The following is a 19,625-nucleotide window of genomic DNA, read 5'->3' as shown; positions in this document are numbered from 1 at the left end:
CTGATATGAGTCCAAGAACGTCCAAGGTGCGTGAACGGTGAAACGGAAGCCGGCAGAATCCATTGGATTCTGCTGAACACGAGGCAACGCGGGGGCGCCTCGAGGCACCGTACTACGCCTGAGCCAGCCACTTTTGGAGAAAGTCGCCATCGCCGGTCGGGGCCATGACAGGTCCGTGGATACAGGAGGTGGGACAGAGCAGGCACCGGGTAGTCACGTTAGACCGTGGTTCGATGATAGTTGCGTTGCCCGCTGCGGAGGCTATCTAGACGCTTGTGTCGCGTTCATCAGTGGCAGTAGATCCTCTGAGCAACAAGACCTCGTATTTGCACATACAGCACACTTCGCAGGAACGAAGAGGCACATCCCAGGATGATGATCGTTTCGGCGTCGCCTCTCGTTCATGAGAAAAATCAAACTGGACTGTGATTCTCGGCGATACCCTTGTGAAATGTGGTCAATCAGCGTCGATGTATCAGGGGCAAATGAATAAGCTTGGACTGGTCGGGTTTCGCAAACGCGCTATGATTAGATCGGAAGAAGACGAAGGGCCATGCCATTAAGCGGTAAAACGAACAAGCGCTAGCCACACGTTATCGAAGTTTTGGGGTGAACGAATAGCTACATCGATTGTAGTTATCGACGGCATTGATGAGACTGTAAGTTTGCGTCTCAGGTGGACAGACGACGTGTCGTGTGCAGCTGAGGGCGTTCCGGCGAAGGCACCCGAGATGCAATATACGAAAGCATCAATTTTATGAATAGTGCTAACTTAGCGACGCAGTAACCTCCGAGGCCGAGGAGGACAACTGAAAGTGCGCTAGCGCATATACGGGGAAATCGGGGGGAAACCAGATGCGAACGACAGCTCCGAAAGGCGGGTCATCTTTGGTGCGCTTTTGCGGACTAGACAGCGGGTGCACGGCTGGCGAGCTAGGGTTCTATCGAGTTGAAGAGACTTTGCTGCAATGAACATAATGGGAGGTGAAAGGCGGAAGCAAACATGGGTCCATATTAGACACTTTTCGCAGGCCTAAAGGCTGGAGCGAGAAGAAGAGATCTGCGCGATGGTTCAGGGGCTCCGCACCAGATTGAGGAAATTGGCAGGTATACGCCGGGATGAGATGTTCTGAGATGGAACTTGTGGTTCACGTTGGTAGTGAATAGAAGAAAAAAAGGGACATGTGATGGTTCTTGGGCAGCCGCAAGGCTCCGCAAGGTCATCGATGATCGTGATTTGAGCGAGTTATTGCTGTCAAAGGTAAGATATCAGGAACAGACAACGGAAGCGGGGTAAGCGGGGCTAGTTGTCCGAGAGCGAGTGGGCCCAAGGGATCGATTTGCGGCAGGCAGGCGTTGTGTGGCTGAGCCTCGTTGCGTAGGTTGACTCGTGGGCGAAGCTGAGGACGAACTTAGTATGTTCAGAGAGCAGTAGCAGCGACATGAGGCAGCTGTGCTGTGATAAGATTGAGAAAAGCAGATTATCATGAGCTAGTACGAAGGGACAGTGTTTGCTGATGGTGCTATGATATTGTATTCGTCCGCTGTTGCATGCGGACACACCGCCACGTCGCGGAGGATCCCCGGAGCGTTGATTGGAGGATAGGTGCCACGCGGACATTCCCGAGGGCAGCAACTGCCTTTTAGCGACTGCCGACCCGATGGATGCACCTGGTTTCCCGAGCATTTTTTCGTCTTGCACGAGCACTATAACGTGCACTTCGACGCCGACGACGAGGACGGGGGCATCAAAAAGTGGGGCTCACTGGATCTCACGGTGGCGAGCGAGGAGATCTGCAGGACTGCAACAAGCAACACAGGAAAAGGACGCGGTCTCATCGCACAGGGAGACGCCCATAGTTCGCCTCGAGGCAATTTCCGCAATCGTCCATTGGCTCTCTAGATTCCTTCTTATTAACGTCGGTAAGCCCGTTCTGGTCCCGTCGTTTGGCTCCCATGCTTACTGCTTCTATGCGTCCTCCCAGCGGTGGCTGGTACACTCGTCCACAATATTCAATGCAACGTCGAGGACGCTCAAGACAAGTATCCGCCGCTGCACTCGCTCGCCAGGCCTCAGAGGAGCGCAGGGCCACACTCCTCAGCGAGAAGCACTGCATATGGGAGGAACATACCCAATCCTCCACGTTACCCACCGGGGATCACCCATGTCATACCCCAACGCAACAACAGGCACCCCTTGACACGCAAGGCAGTCTTACTGCCCCACAAATCCCCTCCAGGTCTCCTTCGCCCGTTGCAGCCCCTTCCCCAGAACCATCCACCTCATCGTCATCCTCCATGTCCACCGACCTTTACGAGTACTCTCCACCTTCTCCGCCGTGCTTGCTTGAAGACCAAATTCAGGTAGCATACGCCCTTGACGACATTCGTCTCGCCAAGATCCTCCTTCTCAAGCTCAAGGGCATCGAGGTCACCTCTGACACCGACCCACGCATCGATGAGGTCCGTGACGAGGACTTTGACATCTGCTTCGCCCCTTCTGGACCACTCAAGCTGGACGAGGAAGACCAGCGTCGCATGGAGGAGAACCAGAGGCAGCAGCAGCGGGACTGGGAAGAGCATCAGAGAATGCAGAGGCTCATGACGTGCGGTCGGAAATGGGAGAGTGAGACCTTCCGTTTCCACAACGATCGGCTCCGGGCTATTCAGAGACGTGAAGAGGCACGAGCAGTAGCAGAGGAAAGACGACGAGCAGAGATGGCCATGCGTCAGCGACAGGCAGAACAGGCCTCGCGGCGTCGTTACCAGCAGGTAAGATGAGGTCTGCGTTCATCCCTGAACACCGCTCATAGTTCCTGTTGCAGTGTGTCAAACGCGAAACAGAGCCTTTTCAGTATTCATTCATGGCTCCAACTCCGTCCAGTGCTCGTGGTCATATCAGAAGCAATTCGGCTGCCGAACGTGTCGAGAAGGCCACCAAGTTGTTCCAGTCTTCCGTCAACACGAGCCGTCGAGTGTCCTTCCAGGATGTTGTCCACAGCATGGAGGGCAGCCTGTTTCCGTTGGACCCTGCCGAGCGGATAGAGCAGAACAGGCGACTCTCGGGTGCAAGCACCGTCACCAGTGCCACGCGTCAAGGTCGCAAGAGCGTAGTCTGCACAGAGCTCTTGGATACCCTGCTCAAGGTCGTCGAGTGGGAGGATGGTGAGAGAAGAAGAATGAAGGGCAAGGGAAAGGACGGGGGAAACCGTCCGATTCCCGGAAAGGTGACACGCACCAACTCGACGCCTGTCTGCTCTATATGCGCCTCCTCTTTCTCGGAGTCCGGCACGAGCAGCTCTGCCACGACACGGTCTGAAAGCTCGTGGTTTTCGTTCGGCTCACCTCGCTCGCGGACCTCTATTTCTACTGCCGCTACAACCCCCGCGACGTCCCCTACCCCCTCTATGAGGCCATCCTTTTCGAAGATGGCATCACAGTTGACCGCGCCTGCGCCGCTAGTCTCCATACCCGAGATCATGCCATGCCGCCACTACGTCGGAAAGGCACTCGTGGCGGTCCCTCTTCAGGATAGTCCTCTAGCGCCCGAGGAACCGAAACGGCAGATCGCCGACGCCACCTCTCATTGTTCAGCTTTGGGTGCCGAGTCGCTGCACCCGGACTTCGCGGTGTCGGCATCGGTCCGAGGCAAGACGTTTGCTCGACGTTTCAGCGACTCTGTCCTCAGCTTTGTAAATGCCGCTTGTGGCCTTCAGACTGCATACATAGCTGCTATCTCGATCGGAGCATCTTCAGATCCTTTCGCTGAGGACAACGATGACTCTCAGGTGGTGCCTGCAATGAAGCCGCGTGTGGAAGGATATCGTGCTCTCGCATGCGACGTGAAGACGTTCACCGCTCCTGCCCCTATCACCGAAGTCGTCGAGGAGACATTCGACTCCATCGCACTTGTTTCTCCTTTCCCTCCCCCGGCCCCCGCATGGAATCCGCCACCGTCCCAGCGCTGCTCGCCGCATTCGCCCATCATCCTCTCACCACTTCGCTCCCGCACGCCCCCTCCCGAACTCGTGTTCCGCATGAGGCCGATCGCGAACCCCGCTCTGCTCCGCCTGAAGGCGCTGCAGAACATCATGTGCTCGCATGGCCTCCCGTGGGAGGGTCGCGGTCGTGACGGCGGCATGAGCTGTGGCCGAGACCGCCTCTACAGCATGGCGTTCGAAGGCCGTGGCCGCAGCCAGCTGGGCTGCGAGGTCCAGCTCATCGTGGCGTAGTCTCCTCCCCCCTTCCTCTTTTTTTCCCCCAGATCCCTGCATCAATCATTCGGCACTTGGGCATATGCAACTACTCTCAACCGCTTATAATGGGCCTCCCTATGCAACTCCCTAATCCTAACTTTATGGGCTTTATGCTTTTATCTATGCGCTTGCTTGTACGATCACGATACGACGTGGCTTCTGCATTTTTGGGTTCGAAAGGGGAGAGAAAGGGATTCTTGTCCCTTTTTTGTTCTTCTTTTCCTGGCTGGGAGTGGTAGTAGTAATTGTTGTTCCTGGCTTTGGTTTTGGTTTTCCCCTTTCTGTTGTTTGTTGTTCCCGTTTCTGCCTGAGAGATGATGACTACGTGTATCTATAACACCTTCCATCCTTGCACATTGATACCCCCCTGCCTCGTACATACATACCTTGTTCATCTTGCCTCCCTACGAACGACTCTTACGCACCCGACAACGCAATTTTGACGCTTTAGTACTCTACTTTCCTCGTGTCTGATGTTAGATTGGATTCGATCCTAATATCATTCCTTGCATGCATCCCCAGTGTTTTGTGTGAGGCCCTGAAGTCCATCGATAATCGGTTTTATGGGACCTGCAAAGTCGTCACGCTTGGGGTCCGAGGCTGGGTATTACTACCATTGATATTGCGGATTATGGTATCAAAATTGCACATGCATATACAGAAAACAAGACGACAGACATCCAAGCAAACCTCTGCGGCTCTCGCCTCCACTGAACGAGCCAGACCAGGCGACAACCGACGCCAGCTAACGGCCCATATCGAGCGCGGAGTTGCTTCCCGGCCCGCCCCACCAGCGGTCGTTCATCCCTCCCTGATTCATCGTGCCCAGGGGCTGCTGCGACCACTGCCCGAGCATGCTCCCGCGGCCCTGGTTCTGGTTCTGATTCTGATTCTGATTCTGGTTCTGGTTTTGATTGTGGTTCTGCTGAGCGGACGGGTTGATCGTCACGGGCGGCGCGGGGCCGCCGCCGCTGCCGCGCACGAACATCGGCGGTCTGCGCGCGGGCGGGCGGATGCCCGACTGCAGGTCCATCGCGCGCTGCAGCGGTGGACCGTTGCCCGGTGGGCCCCACTGCTGGTGCTGCCCTCCGCCCATGCCCCCGCCGCCGCCTCCTCCTCCCATACCTCCTCCCATGCCTCCGCCCCCACCGGGCCCGTTCATCCCGCCCCCAGGGTGCCCCTCCCAGCCTCCCCACGGGCCCGGCTCGTCCGAGCCCCACCCGGGCGGCTTCGCGGCTGCGCTCTCAGCGCGCGCACGCCGGGCGGCGACGGGGTTGAGCAGGGCGGAGAGGCGGACGGACTCGTCGCGGGCGAGCGCGGGGGCGACGCCGTGCGACGACATCGTGGCGTCGTCGATCTCGAGCTGCTTGCGGAGCTGCGCGTTTTCGGCCTCGAGCCGCGCGATTTCGGCTTCGCGCTCGGAGGCCCAGTCTAACAGCGGCAGTGTGGGCGCGGGTGCGGGCGCGTCGGCGGCGGCGTCAACTTCAGCGTCGGTATCAGCGTCGGCGGCGGTGGGTGGGGGAGGGTCGGAGGAGAGGGCTTCGATGAGTGCGGGGATGTCGGGGTCTGAGGGCTGTTGGCTGTAAGAGGAGGAGTAAGGGGAGTGTGGTTCGTTGGATGTCATGGAGCGCGCGAGGGCGCGGAGAGAGTGGGCGAGCCGCTGGAGGCCCATGGCCGTGTGTGCGTCCATCATGAGCTCGGGATGCGACTTCTGAGAGTCGCACGCCTGCAGAAGGCCGGCGTAGTGACGCGTTAACGTGAGCTCATGCTGCTGAGCTGCAAGCTAGATATTACAGGAAGAAAGATATGGAACAGGGAGATAGCGTGAGTGTAAAGACCGTAAGAAAGTAGCTGGACATACAGTGTGGCTCCGAAACTTGGACATGACAGTCTCCATCGTGTGCTCGTACTCCTTGACGAGCAGATCGAGCTGCTTGTTCTCATGAAGCAGCGTCTGGTTCTCGATAATTATTTTAGCGTTCGTGCGCTCCAGGTCGGACTCGAACGTTTCTGCCAATTCGCCATATGAGACGTGTAAACACTAAGAAATGGATTATGCACGCACCTTGCGAAATATCCGTGTTAACCCGCCTTAGAGAGAACCCAGATCCATTGTCGGACGCCTGCTTCTAGCGCCTGCAATAAGAGATTTTGCTATGGGCTCAGGGGGATGAACACGCACATTCAAGCTGGAGGCCTGGGTCTTGAGCGTGCTCGCGACCTTCTGGTTGGCGGCGAGCTGGGCACTGAGCTCATCGACGAGCATCATGACGCGGAGGAGGTCATTGTCCAGCGCATCTTGGTGGTGCTGGGCCTGGGGATGCTGGGGCATGTAGTTGACCATGGTGTACATGCACCTCGGCGTTCTGCCAGTGGCAAACTAGTGGGCTTGGGGGCGTTGACATGCGACTGCTAAAACGGGCAATTCCGACATGTGGGGGGCTTATGTTTTGCTCAGCGGTCACACCGGTGGCCTATTATTTTTCCTTGGTGGTCTAGCTAGCAGTAGTATAACCTTCATCCTCAACGCTAGTGAACACTGGCGACGACGAGGAAAGGCCTAGGAGGAGGAGTAACAGTGCTTGTATGCGCTAATTCGGGCGCAAGGCCACAGCGTGAGAACATCGCGCTCATGTCGGTAAGGACAGGCTCTGTCGTTTTTCCTCCTTCATCCCCACCATTTCTCTTGTCGCCCTCGTCTCGCTCTGCTCTTCTGTAACATCAACGAAACAACCACTCGCTTTTCTTATACTTCACTTTTGCTTTTCCGCCTAATACCGACTCCTCCACCCCCGTCGTTGCCCCCGGCTCGTGCTCTCTAGCTCCTAAGTACACGTTTCGCTCGGCAAACGCACTCCATAACCTGTCCATCCACACACCTCGCCTCCTCCCCCCATTTAATTAGGACCAGTTCTTGCAGTACACCGCCTTGCTTTACCTTCTTGTCTCCTCTATCGACCGTTATCACCCCTGAACGTTTGAACAAAGATGGCTGCTGCATCTACTTCGGGTCTTTCCGCGTCAGTTACGCGCATCCTCGCGCTGACTGGATTCTCCAAGGACCTCAAGACCAAAGATTTCCACACCGCCTTCTCGGAATGGGAGAATGTTAACGGAGGCTACAAGATCAAATGGAGGGATGACACCAGTCTTTTGATCGTTTTCCAGGATGCTTCTGCTGGTGAGTGGCTCATTCTCAAGTCCCCTTGTTGAGACACCGCGTTTCTGACTAGGGCTATTATTTATCTCCCCCTTTCGACAGCCAAGAGAGCCTATCTCAATGCACTGGCTTTTCCTCCTTCCATTCTCACCGACACGCCCGGTGCTACCATCAAGCCGTATGATGGTCCTGATGCTCAGGTGGTCATTCAAACAGTCAATACCCGTGGCCAGCACGCGAGCAACCCTTCCCGCGGACACAACATACGCGCAGCCTCCATTTCGGTTTTTCCCAGCCGTAGCAGCAACAACAGCCAGAACGGCAGTTCCTTTCGGAACGGAGCGCAGAGCGGACCACTGAACGGCACCATCTCGGAGCACTCGCCGCGCATGAACGGGAATGGGAACAATGGGCGCGAGCATTCGCCTACGCTGCCCACCTTGCCTTCGCACCCCTCGCTGAACGACCTCATCAACTCTGTGGTCTCATCGGATGACCCTGCAATCGTTCATGCGGAGGGACCTCCGAAGATCGGTGACCCGGGGAAACGCATGCTGGGAGCGGCGTTGGGTGTCAGACACCCGGGCCTGGGTCCGCGCGCGGTACATGGCGGTAGCCCTGGGAGCCAGAACGATCTGCACCGTGCTATGGGTGGACTGACCGTTGCTGAGTAAGCGGAGTTTGGGGATGGGCCAAACGTGTGTTTTTTCTTTCCTGTGGAAGAGGTTTATTTCCGAAGTTTTTTTTTTGATGCGAGGGGTCCACCGTGACCTTGATGTTTTCCGAGCGTGTTTGATTCGAGGCGCTTTCTTCCACCGGTTCGTCGTCTATGTGCTTTTAGCCCCATCGTCCTCATGTCGCATGATGTCGTCCCTCTTTTTTATATACATAATACGCCAATTTGCCTGCAGGCAACTACATACATACATATGCATACGCGACGCTGATGCGAGGAAGAAGGAAATAAATGAGCATAACGCTTGACCGCGTGAAATTTGAAGCGCGAGTATGTCATGCATTGCTAGACTGTCACGTAAGAGTAAAACGTCTTCTGGTTGTGATGAGCAACAGGGCGGGCGTTTGTCGCAGGAACCACAGACGTCCGGAAACAGTGAGCCGCATTGAAGGACGGAAATGGAATCAAGGGCCGGTTGCGTTAGAGGAGCGGGCAAACGTGCTTGCGCAACCAAAGCGAGCTTAAGTTGGTGTAGGTGACGTGTAAGCGTCAAAAGCGTCCAGACAATTTGTGCGATTTGTGTGCGATCGTGGACATGAACGCCGGATAAGGCAGAGGGGTGATATCCGCGTACCGGGTGGTCGGCTCGCGACTCATTGAAGAGAGAGTTCGATGGAACCGGGGCTGGGTGCGGGTGATCAGTCAAGTACTCAGGGTAGCGGGAAGGGGATGTGGACAGCTTTTCTGTGGACGGGTGGACAGGGGACATTTGCATCTCGCATCTGCATCAGATTCGGGTGGGCCTATTCTGGCGTGGCGGTCGGGAAGTGCCAGCCAGATGGATCTCTCGCATATGCGCCCACCGATCCAGACCTCCGAAACCAGTCTCGAATCCAATAAACAAGAGGGGAGATCTAAACGCAGACAAAGTTTGTGCCAGGCCAAGATCCGCGTGCAACTTGCAAATATTATTGTCGCATCATGGATTCAGGCAGCAGAGATGCGACTCCGGATGGGGGTAAAAGGAAGGGGTGAAATGGTAAAAGTCGAGTATAAAAATATAAAGAATTAGCCGGAAAAAGACAAGTGAAACGCATGGAATTTGGCGGAGATGTGTGGCCCTGTTCCCAGAGGCGGACGCGGGCATATGCCACGCAAGGTTTGGGCCCCACACGGTGACAGAAGGGACTATAATATGCGCTGCAATCACAAGTCGCGGTGTCTGTCGGTGCACAACACCGCCGATTTACCTGATATGAGAATAATTTGGGGGAGTGCCGAGGGGGGTTGATGGGGAGTGGTGGCGTGTGTCTGTATTTGGATGGTGAGACAGGATGATGAATAGAAGGTGGAACGTGTCCGGAGTGTCGGAATGGAGAGGAAGCAGCATCGGCCCCTCTCGACCCGAGGGGTGGACATGGCAATAACGTATCTTGGTAGCATCTCAGCAGGCGGCTAGGGATGTGCGGTGGCGATTACGGTACGGATGACGGGAGCAGGTTAAGCTTTGACAGAGGCGAGATCATTCAGTCGTCCGTCGCCGTCAACTCGTTCCTTGCTGCACGGCTAATGCAAAATAGCAAATAGAAATGAATAGAACGCTCTCTGTCCACAAAGATTGATGTGCCGTCACCCCGCTGATCTCCCAACGAATCTCTCCATCGGCCCCTTTCTGTATGTCCCTGCCCCGTCGCGCTTCCCTATTCCCAATATCATAATCTCCGGCCGACGTCCTCTAATCCTTTTTATACAACTACCTCCCTTGCCCGTCTCCCCACTCACAAAGTCCCCTGTCTCTGTCGGTTCGCTACAAAATGCACGCGCCTATATATCACCACTCCCAGCCGTTCTCCTCGCTCACCAACTTTGCCATGGACTACCCATCACACTCGCCGCCCTATCCCGATGCCATACAAGTCCACCCACCAATGGACCCATGCTCGTCCAAGCAGCACCAGCAGCATACCGGCTATTGGCGGTACCCGGTATATGACACCCCTAATGGCCCTCTGGCGCCCAGAGTCACGATTGTCTCCCAACCACCACTGTCTGCAGACCTCGACACACCCTCGTCGACCTCTTCATATTCTCTCTTCACCCCCGCATCACCACTCGGTCATGACGTCTACCACGACAACGTCGAGATGGAGGACCTCGAGTACGATGACGACGAAGAGTACGACTCGGACTACGCAGACGACTTTGACGTAGAATATTCTCCTCACAGTCCCCCTCACGTCATAAACACCGAGTCGTCACTTGCAGGCGCATTGGGCAGCTACCCACGGCCAGCCAGCGCAGAGCGCGACCGCCACTTTTCGCAACCTGTCTCGGATCGCAGAATGTCCGCGTCCGCCCCAGGTCACGCGCACGCGTCAGACGCGTCCTACTACTCCGCGCCACCCCAAAATTCTAGCAAATCGCCAGCTTCCTATTCACCCCAGCATTATCATCATCAGCAGCATACCTACAACTCCCATCCTAGTCCTAATGCGCACTATTCGCCTCCATACTCGTCTGCGCACGCACACCAACCACCCGCGCCGCATTACCCTTATAATCCACCCATGTCCGCCTCCTCGTCCTCGCTCGCCGGCGCAGTCGCAGAGCCCCCGCCCAAGCGCCAGATCCTCCAGCCGCAGCCCGTCCGCCCGATCCCCCCTATCCCGATACACGCTATCGCCGCGTCCGCGGAGCGACCGTTCTGCGACGCGCAGCAGCACCAACAGCGGCAGCAGCAGGAACCCCAGCCGGCGACGCGTCGGCCCTCGCAGGGCCTCTCGCCGTTGTCCTTGCTGTGCCAGCCGCTGTCGAACGCGGTTTTGAACCAGCTGAACGTGGAGGCTGAGCAGCAACAGCAGCAGCACGCGTCGTCGCACCAGCCAGCCGATGACAGACACCCATACGACGACGTGTGTGCCTGTGGGTGCGGTGACGCTAGCGCCGGATGGCATTAGCACCTAGTCGCTCGGCTCACCTCGTCTGGCCGCGGCTGGCCCATCTATTCATCCGCATCTGCACCAATCGCACCGAGTCCATGTCCATACGTATACGCTCCGCCACGCCTCCCTCATGATGATCATCCCCCATTACAATCCATCCGTCCCTGAGAGGCCGACGGCCCTATGCAGCGCCATTACAGTACAGTAATAGTTTTAGCCGGACAATCACGCAATCATACATTGTCTAGTTGTACACATAGCATCCTAATACCCATATAGCAGCAGCACACCGCACTCAATATAACGAAACGATCCGATACGAATACGAACTTGATCCTGTTACATAGAACAACTGCCTGCGGCATTTTGGGGTGTGACTTTTTACGCGCGACATCTAACAGTGGCAGGACGTCACCCGTGCTCGGGAACGGTGTCGATCTTATTTTTAAGCGGTCCACACCGTAACAAACGCTAATACAGTAGAGCACAGTACACAGGAGAACGTATGGACACAACCGCCCCGATGGGATGCCAATTTTAATTATCCATCTAAACGCGCTGCAGCCTACCCGCACGCCTCTCAAAATGCGAGAAGAAAAACAGACAGACCAACGCCTCTCTAAAAACGCTATGGCCCAACAACGCCCAACCCAAAAAACAAATGGAAAATGGAAGTCGAGAAAAGGCACGCGGTGCGGTGTCGGTGGCAAAGTTGACTGATAAAGCAGTCCGGCGGCCCTTCTGAATCTATTCCCTCGAGCTACAGCCATTCAAACCTCAAGCCGGTGACTCGTCTTGCCTTAGTGATTATTGGTGCCCAGGAAGCCCGCTCGATCAGATTCCTCCCCCAGCGGACACAGTCCGGGTCCTGTGCCCTCGACTTCGGCCGCGGGTCGCGGGTGTGAACGGTCTCTCGCCGGTCCTATTCCTGTTACGCTCGTGGACCTCCTTTTTCACATGAACAGGGCTGTACGGGGCGAAGCGAGTGCGACTGTGGTGGTGATGATGATCAGCGCCTCCCCGAGAAGTCCGCCTATTAGCGGTGGGACGGTCACTCGCTGAGCTTGTGCTCGCGAAGCAAATTTGAGAGCCCGAGCCAGCAGCGTTCGAAAAAGGAGAATGTTCCATCGAATCAGCAAGCGCCGCACGGCGCGTCGGTCCCGCCGCCGCCGTCTCCATGACGTTTTTCCTCTCAAGTCCATAAAGTCCACGGAAAAGAGTTGCGGATTGATGCGGCTCGTCTATGTGTCCCGACAGGCATCGCAAAGCGAAATTGACCGGATGAGAATTCGGATCTCCAGCTGGACCGTCATCATCGCTTATTCGAGAACCAGCAGGCCGGGAGCGGAGGATGGGTGAGGCATTGACGTCACGTCCAGGAAGATCGGTTTTCGCGCCGGTCGGGAAAAGCTCGTCCAGGGAAGTCGTCGGCGCGTGGTCACCAAGCAGACAGAAACTGAAACCGTTCGATTGCTCTCTCACCCTCTTCGGAGCCTCAAAAAATGAGCTGACCGGATTCCTGGCTGGTATGCCGTTCCCATATCCGTCGTAAAAGTTTCCGGTGGTGAGCCAGGATCGGAATTCGTTGACGGTTCTGTCCCCTTGCTGATCCTGTGCGGGTGTCGACGGTGATTGGGTTTCCTGAGCAATGCAGGAGTTGCGTGTGAGGGGTTCATAATAGATTCTCGTTTGTTCCTGCATGTGCTGCCTATAGCTGCCGACGGATTCCTGAATACCACTGGCCGGCCCGAGGCAATCAGAAAGATACTTGTACAGACAGTTTCGTTCCTTGTCAAAAAGCGGAGCCAGAGAGTCATAAGGCAGAGGTGCGACCACGCCGAGTTCCTCATGCGGTGGATCGCAGTCTATCAGAGTCCCCAGATCTTGGATGTCGCCCATAGTATCATCTACAACCAATGTCGTGTCGCATGTCGCCGAGTCATCTATCGTTGGTTCTGCATCTGCACGTTTGAGATGGAAGATGGCATCCGCAAGAGTTCCGTCGCCTGCGAAGCCGTGTTCGTGTTTGTCAAAGTGATCTAGTCCACAAGGAGAACTCCGAGCAGGGTTGCTGCCGATGGATGGGCTTCCTTGATGAACTTGGGTGTGTAGACTAGTAATTACATTGGCAAGATCACAAGCCGCAGGTCCGCTAGCGTCGCTGGGACAGTTTCTGGGGCGTCTGAGCTTCTTCTTGGTGATTCCACGGGCGTTTCGGTGCTTCCATCCGGTATCGCGCGGATTAGAATTAGAACACGTAGCAGATTGATAATGGGAGTTTCTGGGCGGGGCCTGTCGCAAAGGGCGAAGGTTCGGCTGAATGGAATAGCAGACATGCATCAGTATTGAATCGCACACACGAAAGTCTATTGGATCCAGCACCAGCTCAGGGGGCAGAATCTCCCTTGGTGGGATGGGGTTGCCATTCTTATCTTCTTTGACGACGCGGAGCCCCTTGCTATGAAAGTAGTCGTAGATGTGTCTGCGGTCAATGTTGTAGCGTTCTTGCAGCTCCTTTCGGACAGCAAATGACGGCATCTCTATGTTGCCGGGCAGGATCAGAGCATCGAGGTCTCGCACGAGGTCCGGGCCCAAGCGAAGCGCGAGGCTTTCGGGATTGACACGACGCCTCTGAGGCAGTAGTAAAGGATTGACAGCTGACGTTGGCAGTAGAGGGGCCTGTTCTGCCGCACTAGACTCGATTTTGGCAGGCGCAGAGGGTGTCTCGGAGGCAGCATGCTGGTGATGCCCTGTCGGAGGTTCATATGGGGTTGTGGGCTGACCGAAGGCGTTGATAGTGTGTGTGTTTTCCATTGTGCAACAGTTTCAGGACCATAACAGAGCCAGCAGGCAGCGGTGAGTTGCTGAACGGGTGCAAGCGGAGGCGATCAGCAATTTACCGGAGCATAATCAGTGTCCAAATCGGGTCATCCATCCCTCCGCGGAGCCTAAAACTGTGGCTATCACCCTGCACGTTGCATCTTTGTTTGCCACACTGCAATTGCAAGAATCAAGAACAAGGTACAGCGCCGCTTTATATTACTGTATTAGAAGTACAAACTAGCAGCAAACACGACTATCACGCACAAGGCAGTTCATTAGTCCAGACATATTCAAACACCAAAATTTGGATGGAAACTCACTGTCTCTCTTGATCTTGAGCTGCGCCTCCTCCATCTTCTTGAACAGATCAGCGTCACCGATTACCCGAGCCGCATCTCTGACTTCCCGACACGTCTCATCTAGCCGAGTGATCACCCGTACAATCGTCCCTTCAGCCACGTCAGTGAGGGATGTGATTTGCTCGAACGGCTATCAAGTTTGGCGCCCCGTCAGTCAGCCGCCGCCGCATTTCTATCAGGAAGCAATGTGTCAACCTACCATTCCCTTGGCCCACTCATACACCACCTCCATCAGGCCAAACTTGAGATTCGAACGGAATTCCTCGGCGGCAACTTTATTTCGATCTTGCACCCGTCCAACCCTGTCGCTTATGGCAATGATCGCATCCCGTCCTTCTGCGAGTTTCGGCGGGATCACAGGCTCGCTGTCCGTCTTCTCTTGGAAAACAAAACAGGAAAGTAGCGCCACTACTTCCTCCGGTTCGTAGGCAGCGAGCGTGTTCTCAAGGATCAGCTCTGTGAGAACGAGCTCGTTCACGGAATTAATCTGTATAAAATGAGTCGGTCGCCGTGAATCGCCTCATGATAGTTATGCGCCACTCACTTCACATGCGACACGGCCCTTCAGTAGAACCGTGGAGTTTTCATCGATGAACTGCAACTCCTTGAGTACTTCGATGCGCTGCTCATAGTCTGGGATGAGCTCCAGATTTTGATCCGAAATAGCCATCTTCAGCATCGCGATGTTCGCTTTGAGTACCTTTTGTGCATGGAGAATGTGGTACTGTCACCGTAAATTAGATGATGAACATCTGATTGAAACATAACGGAACCTACATGCTCGGCGAATTGTGGACACCCTTTGCACGTGCACTCCGTGTCCTTGCACCGACTTGCCAGGTCATTCCTTGTCCGCATGCTCTCCTGGAAATCCAGCGCACGCAGGCGATTCCAATCCACTTCGGGTATAGAGCCTGCGCGTATCCAGCCGTCCACTAACTCTCGTAGTTGATTAATAGCTTCCTTCATGTGAGAGATGCGATGCCTGTCAATAATTTCCAATGGTTCGACCTATATTTGAAAGCTGAGTTGAACAGATGTCTTTTCGAAAATGGGTGTACTCCATTTGCCTTGATTATGCGCTGTGTGAGCAGAGCGATACTCGTGATCGACACACTTGTCAATTCATACGTTGCATTCTCCACAGCGACAGAGTTTGGAGTTGGTGGCCACAGTGGCGGCACCGGTAGCTCATCTTTAACTAAAAGTGGGGGGTGAGAACGTTAATGGCGAAAAAACAAGCTACTGACCTTTTGTGGGCCCAGTATGCGAACCATTTACAAGAACCAAGGCGAAGAACATCCTGCCTGAACTAGTAGGTTGAGTCAAATCAGGTTTAAGAAGCAGTGCCGCATTATTCGTCCTATACTTCTACGAGAAATGAGTCGTCTTCCGGTGGTCAATGACTGATATCTTACGGAGTCCCGCAGGATGATGACCCTACCAGAAGCAAACAGATTTGCATTGGTGGGACTACTCGCCGCAAACAAGAGCATGGCCTGATTGTAGCTGATGACCGCCTCCGATGTGTCGTAGAACTCTTCAATATCCGTTAGGCAGATATCACAGTCCAGTGTGGGCATGGCAGACAGAGTTTTCTCGTGCTAAGCATAATTCAGGCGTGACAAGTCACCCCCGAGAGCCCAAGTATGCGCTTACCTCAACAACCTTCTTCTGCTGGTCTGGTAAAAGGCGCTGCGACGCATTCTCCGAGAAACTGCGCTTGATCATTTCTTCCACTCGCAGTGCCTCCACGCGAAGCAAGTTCAGTATCATATTATATGTCAACCTAAATTGTGACGAAAGCTTGGCGGGGACGCCGAGCATCATATGTTGAAGTGCCGTTTGCTACGCAAAAGGACGTGAGTCGTGTTCGGAGCGTTCCATCGACGCGTACGGTTTACCTCAGGAAGTTCATTCTGGGTGACAATAATGACCGTGCCGGTAGGGTCGAGCCCACGCCGACCAGCACGGCCAGCCATCTGGGTATACTCTCCTGGTAAAATATCACGGAAGCTCTTTCCATCGTGCTTCCGGATGCCAGAGAATACAACACATTTAGCCGGCATGTTCACTCCCTGTCATGGTTAGAAAATACCATATGCCTGACGGTAAGGGGTCATACCATAGCGAAGGTTTCCGTGGCAAATAAGATTTTGACCAGGCCACGTGCGAATAAGATCTCTACAACCTAGTGGCCGTGTTTGGCTTGAACCCATAGAAGCGGTAGAAAAGACATGGACCGTACCTCTTTGACAATAGGTAGTAAACCACCATGATGAACGCCTATGCCGCGTGAAAGGAGATCGCGCATCCTTGCAATTTGTGGCAATTTTTTGTCAGTGCCTAATGATCCAGGTAAGTAGCTGAACGTGACAGAAAAAAGCAGATATACCTTTTAACCGAGAGATTGCCTTCTCGATCGCAACATGGACCTCACTCCTCTCCACTGCGTTGCAAAGATTGGCGTTTGTCAACGTCGATGCATTCTCCTCACAGCGCTTCTTCGACAACGTGAACACCACAACCGGCAGAAGCGCTTTCTTCTGGAGATGACTAAGGAGGTGAACGTAAAGGTTCTTGTCCATCCCGGTGTTAATGGTCCGCGGCGGTCCCCCTCCGCGTCCACGGGGGGCTGCAGAGTTGCCCGGAGCACCTCTGCCGCCTCCGCCGCCGCGGTTGGGCCCGCCGCCCCGCTGGCCACCACGGGCCGCAGCACCTCGCGCGCCAACACGCTGGACAGGAGCGAGACCCGCGGCCTCTCGTTCTTTATCCTGCTTCCGCCGAAGAGCTTCCCCAGCTTCTTTGTACCTAAGGGCGGTAAGAAGGTAGGAACTCAAAATTGCAAGTCACCGCCCACGGAAAAACTGGGGTACACTCACCCTTGAGATAGGAACTTACGAGATGCATCGACGATCTTGAACGTATCTCTGCCGGCGTACAAATAATGCTCCAATGGGACGGGCCGCTGAGCAGTCGAAATCACATATATGTCCTTCTTCTTGGTCCGACTGCATGCGTGTCATCAGATGTGAGAAGGTCGCGTGCCACAGGCTTCTCACTTACCCAACCCAGTCAGCAAATTCCTTAGTGTTAGGGACCGTAGCGGACAGAAGGATGATGTTTACATGGTCCGGAAGCATAATTATAACTTCCTCCCATACCACGCCTCGCTGCAGGTGGTGAATGAACGGTGAACTTAATGTACAAGCAAAAGGGGCTAATAATTGGACGTACCTCAGCGTCGTTGACGTAATGGACCTCGTCGAAGATAACAAACTCAACGTCGCGGATAAGGTCTGCGCCCTTATACAGCATACTCCGCAAGATTTCTGTCGTCATGACGAGGCAGCTGGCCTCGGGGTTGATTTGTACATCTCCAGTCAGGATACCAACAGAGGAGGACGAGAAGGTTTGCTTGAAGTCGCGGAATTTCTGATTGGACAATGCCTTAATCGGTGACGTATAGATCGCCCTTCACAACGCCTTAGCGAACGTGTTGCCACAAGCTTTCAATACAGATGAACTGACCGAGTCATATGCTTTTCTGCTAAGGCGATTGCGTATTCTGCCACGACCGTTTTGCCGGCGGAAGTGTGAGCAGCGACGAAGACAGAGTCTCCCATCTCAAGGTGGTACACCGCCTCCTTCTGGAATGTATCCAGTTCAAACGGGTACTGAGAAAGCCGAGTTAGATACGAAGCACCCATTCAACAAGCTTTGCGGACCTTATGGGCCATCTCCGGTACAAGCTCGTGGAAGTTCGTCATGGGCTTATTGATGTCCACGACATGTGCCCAATCACGTTTGACTGCCGTGGTTTTCTTCGCGCGCTGGTTTCTCTTAGCCGGCCGTAAATGAGATCGCTGTGGCGATTGTGTAAGTCGTTTAGACCGCTACTAGGAAAGCAGGAACGACCCACTGTCGTTGGGAGCAACTCATCTATGTCGGTGGCTTCCCTGGTAGACGGGATTGCTCCATTCAGTTCCTCGTTTTCTGGAACGAGATCCTCAGCCTGTCCACACGTGTCAATACAACAGTAAATCAGAAACACGGCACACACCACAGTTTCCGAGGGCTTCTTCTCCGCAGCGATTTCATCTAGCTCAACGAACAGATCGTCATCGACCTCCTCTCCTGGCAGACGAAGCCCTCTAGATAGACCAGGTGCAACCGTCCGTAAGCCTTTTGTTGGGTCTTGCGCCTGACCAGGCTCTGCCGTCAGCAGAACGTCGTCCAGTCCACCAGGCCAGAAGGGTACGTGCCCTGACTTGCCCCTGACAAAGCTCGATGATGGTCCCGGCGCTCGATCCAAGGATGTGGACGTGATAGCGGTGAGGTTGGTACGAGGATTGGGGATCTATGCGCGCTATTCTCGGTATCTAGTTCAAGTCTAAAAGTATCAATTTACCTCTGTGTATCCAGTTACGCGTCCCTGGATCCCGGAACGGACGAACGCGAGACTTGTAGGCGGAGGAGAGGGCTGGAAGCTCAAGAGCGATGGTATAGATGTCTCATGCTGCCAATGTCTGCCCAGGTCAACCTGCCATCTCATTACAACGCGAATGTAGCGGGGCGTACATCTGGTAGGTAGACAGCCAGTGGTCCGGAAGCTTGGTTGGTGGCAAGAGTAGCTTCTCTTCAATGTCCTTGAGCACTTGCTCGCGCGACGGTAGCCCAGCGAGATTAAGATCATGAAGTAGCTTATCTGAGTTTTGCGGGTCTGGATGGACGATCTGTTCTATTAGGTCCTCTCTGAGCCCCATGATGAGCGCTAGCACGGGCCTAGCAAGAGCAATTGAAGGGACGTAGGGTGCTTGCTATTCGCCAATAGGTTTAGGAGCGAAAGTGATCGGTGGCTGTGCACCATTTGACGCGTCCTCGTTCTCGTCGGATCTAGCCGGCCCGCCCGGTTGTTCAGTCATGTCAGTGACTTGGAGCAATCTCATGTTGCAGCAGCTGCAGAAACGGACAGATATACGAACCTGCTAGGATCAAATGCGCCGCCATTTAGCGCCATTTCATCATGATCTCTGTGCGCCGACCACACCACATGGTTTCACACATTGCATATGAAACGATAACTAACAGTACTAAGCCGTTGCAGTTTCGAGTTTGCCAACCTTATCTTCCCGAGCGGTCAAGAAATTACATTCCGCCGACATAGCTTGATCGTACTGCCTAATGATGTATGTTCTCCCTTTGTCTCCAGATCTCGTTCCCAGCGGTGTATGTATCCGACTTCTGGCCATCAGATTCCAGCAGAAGCGAAGTACAGCCGGAGGATCATGTTCACACTGTGGCGAGAAATCTTGATTCCAATTCCTACGTTTGTTCGTACGATGATATGATAATCTGGAAAGGAGATGGTCATGCTTACAAGGAAGCGCCAGCTCTGCACCGCGGTTA

The 19,625-nt window shown here is 54.6% G+C and overlaps 6 protein-coding genes across 6 annotated transcripts; 3 read left to right on the top strand and 3 right to left on the bottom strand.

Annotated features, from left to right (window-relative positions):
- Positions 1-1,687: 1,687 nt before the first annotated feature.
- On the top strand, positions 1,688-4,660 carry CONPUDRAFT_161708 (uncharacterized protein). Its single transcript, XM_007765512.1, has 2 exons — positions 1,688-2,772; positions 2,826-4,660. Exons 1-2 carry the CDS (start codon positions 1,957-1,959, stop codon positions 4,230-4,232), a joined length of 2,223 nt encoding a protein of 740 aa, XP_007763702.1. The 5' UTR covers positions 1,688-1,956; the 3' UTR covers positions 4,233-4,660.
- A 196-nt stretch (positions 4,661-4,856) lies between these two features.
- On the bottom strand, positions 4,857-6,623 carry CONPUDRAFT_134403 (uncharacterized protein). Its single transcript, XM_007765511.1, has 4 exons — positions 6,439-6,623; positions 6,322-6,385; positions 6,118-6,266; positions 4,857-6,039 (listed from the first exon to the last, which is right to left on the bottom strand). The coding sequence occupies exons 1-4, from the start codon at positions 6,607-6,609 to the stop codon at positions 5,002-5,004; spliced, it is 1,422 nt and encodes a 473-aa protein (XP_007763701.1). The 5' UTR covers positions 6,610-6,623; the 3' UTR covers positions 4,857-5,001.
- A 118-nt stretch (positions 6,624-6,741) lies between these two features.
- On the top strand, positions 6,742-8,419 carry CONPUDRAFT_96327 (uncharacterized protein). Its single transcript, XM_007765510.1, has 2 exons — positions 6,742-7,437; positions 7,519-8,419. Exons 1-2 carry the CDS (start codon positions 7,245-7,247, stop codon positions 8,088-8,090), a joined length of 765 nt encoding a protein of 254 aa, XP_007763700.1. The 5' UTR covers positions 6,742-7,244; the 3' UTR covers positions 8,091-8,419.
- A 1,441-nt stretch (positions 8,420-9,860) lies between these two features.
- Positions 9,861-11,302, top strand: CONPUDRAFT_161705 (uncharacterized protein). The gene has a single exon (XM_007765508.1). The coding sequence runs from the start codon at positions 9,907-9,909 to the stop codon at positions 11,047-11,049; it is 1,143 nt and encodes a 380-aa protein (XP_007763698.1). The 5' UTR covers positions 9,861-9,906; the 3' UTR covers positions 11,050-11,302.
- Positions 11,303-11,868: 566 nt separating this feature from the next.
- Positions 11,869-13,848, bottom strand: CONPUDRAFT_149135 (uncharacterized protein; the record flags this gene model as incomplete). The annotated part of the gene is made up of 1 exon (XM_007765507.1): positions 11,869-13,848. One exon carries the CDS (start codon positions 13,846-13,848, stop codon positions 11,869-11,871), a length of 1,980 nt encoding a protein of 659 aa, XP_007763697.1.
- A 233-nt stretch (positions 13,849-14,081) lies between these two features.
- Positions 14,082-18,982, bottom strand: CONPUDRAFT_46591 (translation repressor; the record flags this gene model as incomplete). The annotated part of the gene is given in 23 exon segments (XM_007764410.1): positions 14,082-14,110; positions 14,178-14,346; positions 14,416-14,703; positions 14,761-14,940; positions 14,994-15,227; positions 15,278-15,417; positions 15,467-15,587; positions 15,635-15,820; positions 15,876-16,064; positions 16,121-16,294; positions 16,342-16,407; positions 16,432-16,562; positions 16,612-16,833; positions 16,873-17,027; positions 17,099-17,227; positions 17,283-17,436; positions 17,450-17,691; positions 17,748-17,893; positions 17,945-18,112; positions 18,139-18,225; positions 18,328-18,576; positions 18,628-18,745; positions 18,798-18,982. 23 exon segments carry the CDS (start codon positions 18,980-18,982, stop codon positions 14,082-14,084), a joined length of 3,762 nt encoding a protein of 1,253 aa, XP_007762600.1.
- Between the last annotated feature and the right edge of the window lie 643 nt (positions 18,983-19,625).

Source organism: Coniophora puteana (genome assembly GCF_000271625.1).
Source record: "Coniophora puteana RWD-64-598 SS2 unplaced genomic scaffold CONPUscaffold_1, whole genome shotgun sequence".
Classification (NCBI taxonomy): Eukaryota; Fungi; Basidiomycota; class Agaricomycetes; order Boletales; family Coniophoraceae; genus Coniophora; species Coniophora puteana.
The sequence above is the reverse complement of the archived record's forward strand: the minus strand, read 5'-3'. Positions and strand labels throughout refer to the sequence as shown.

Bases quoted from the DNA above. Each gene is read 5' to 3' on its own strand.
- CONPUDRAFT_161708 (XM_007765512.1), top strand. From the start codon at position 1,957: ATGCTTACTGCTTCTATGCGTCCTCCCAGCGGTGGCTGGTACACTCGT. The intron at 2,773-2,825 runs GTAAGATGAGGT...TTCCTGTTGCAG, and splicing joins CGCGGCGTCGTTACCAGCAG to TGTGTCAAACGCGAAACAGA.
- CONPUDRAFT_134403 (XM_007765511.1), bottom strand. From the start codon at position 6,609: ATGTACACCATGGTCAACTACATGCCCCAGCATCCCCAGGCCCAGCAC. The intron at 6,386-6,438 runs GTGCGTGTTCAT...TGCAGGCGCTAG, and splicing joins CCCAGGCCTCCAGCTTGAAT to AAGCAGGCGTCCGACAATGG. The intron at 6,040-6,117 runs GTATGTCCAGCT...TGTAATATCTAG, and splicing joins CCAAGTTTCGGAGCCACACT to CTTGCAGCTCAGCAGCATGA.
- CONPUDRAFT_96327 (XM_007765510.1), top strand. From the start codon at position 7,245: ATGGCTGCTGCATCTACTTCGGGTCTTTCCGCGTCAGTTACGCGCATC. The intron at 7,438-7,518 runs GTGAGTGGCTCA...CCCTTTCGACAG, and splicing joins TTTCCAGGATGCTTCTGCTG to CCAAGAGAGCCTATCTCAAT.
- CONPUDRAFT_161705 (XM_007765508.1), top strand. From the start codon at position 9,907: ATGCACGCGCCTATATATCACCACTCCCAGCCGTTCTCCTCGCTCACC.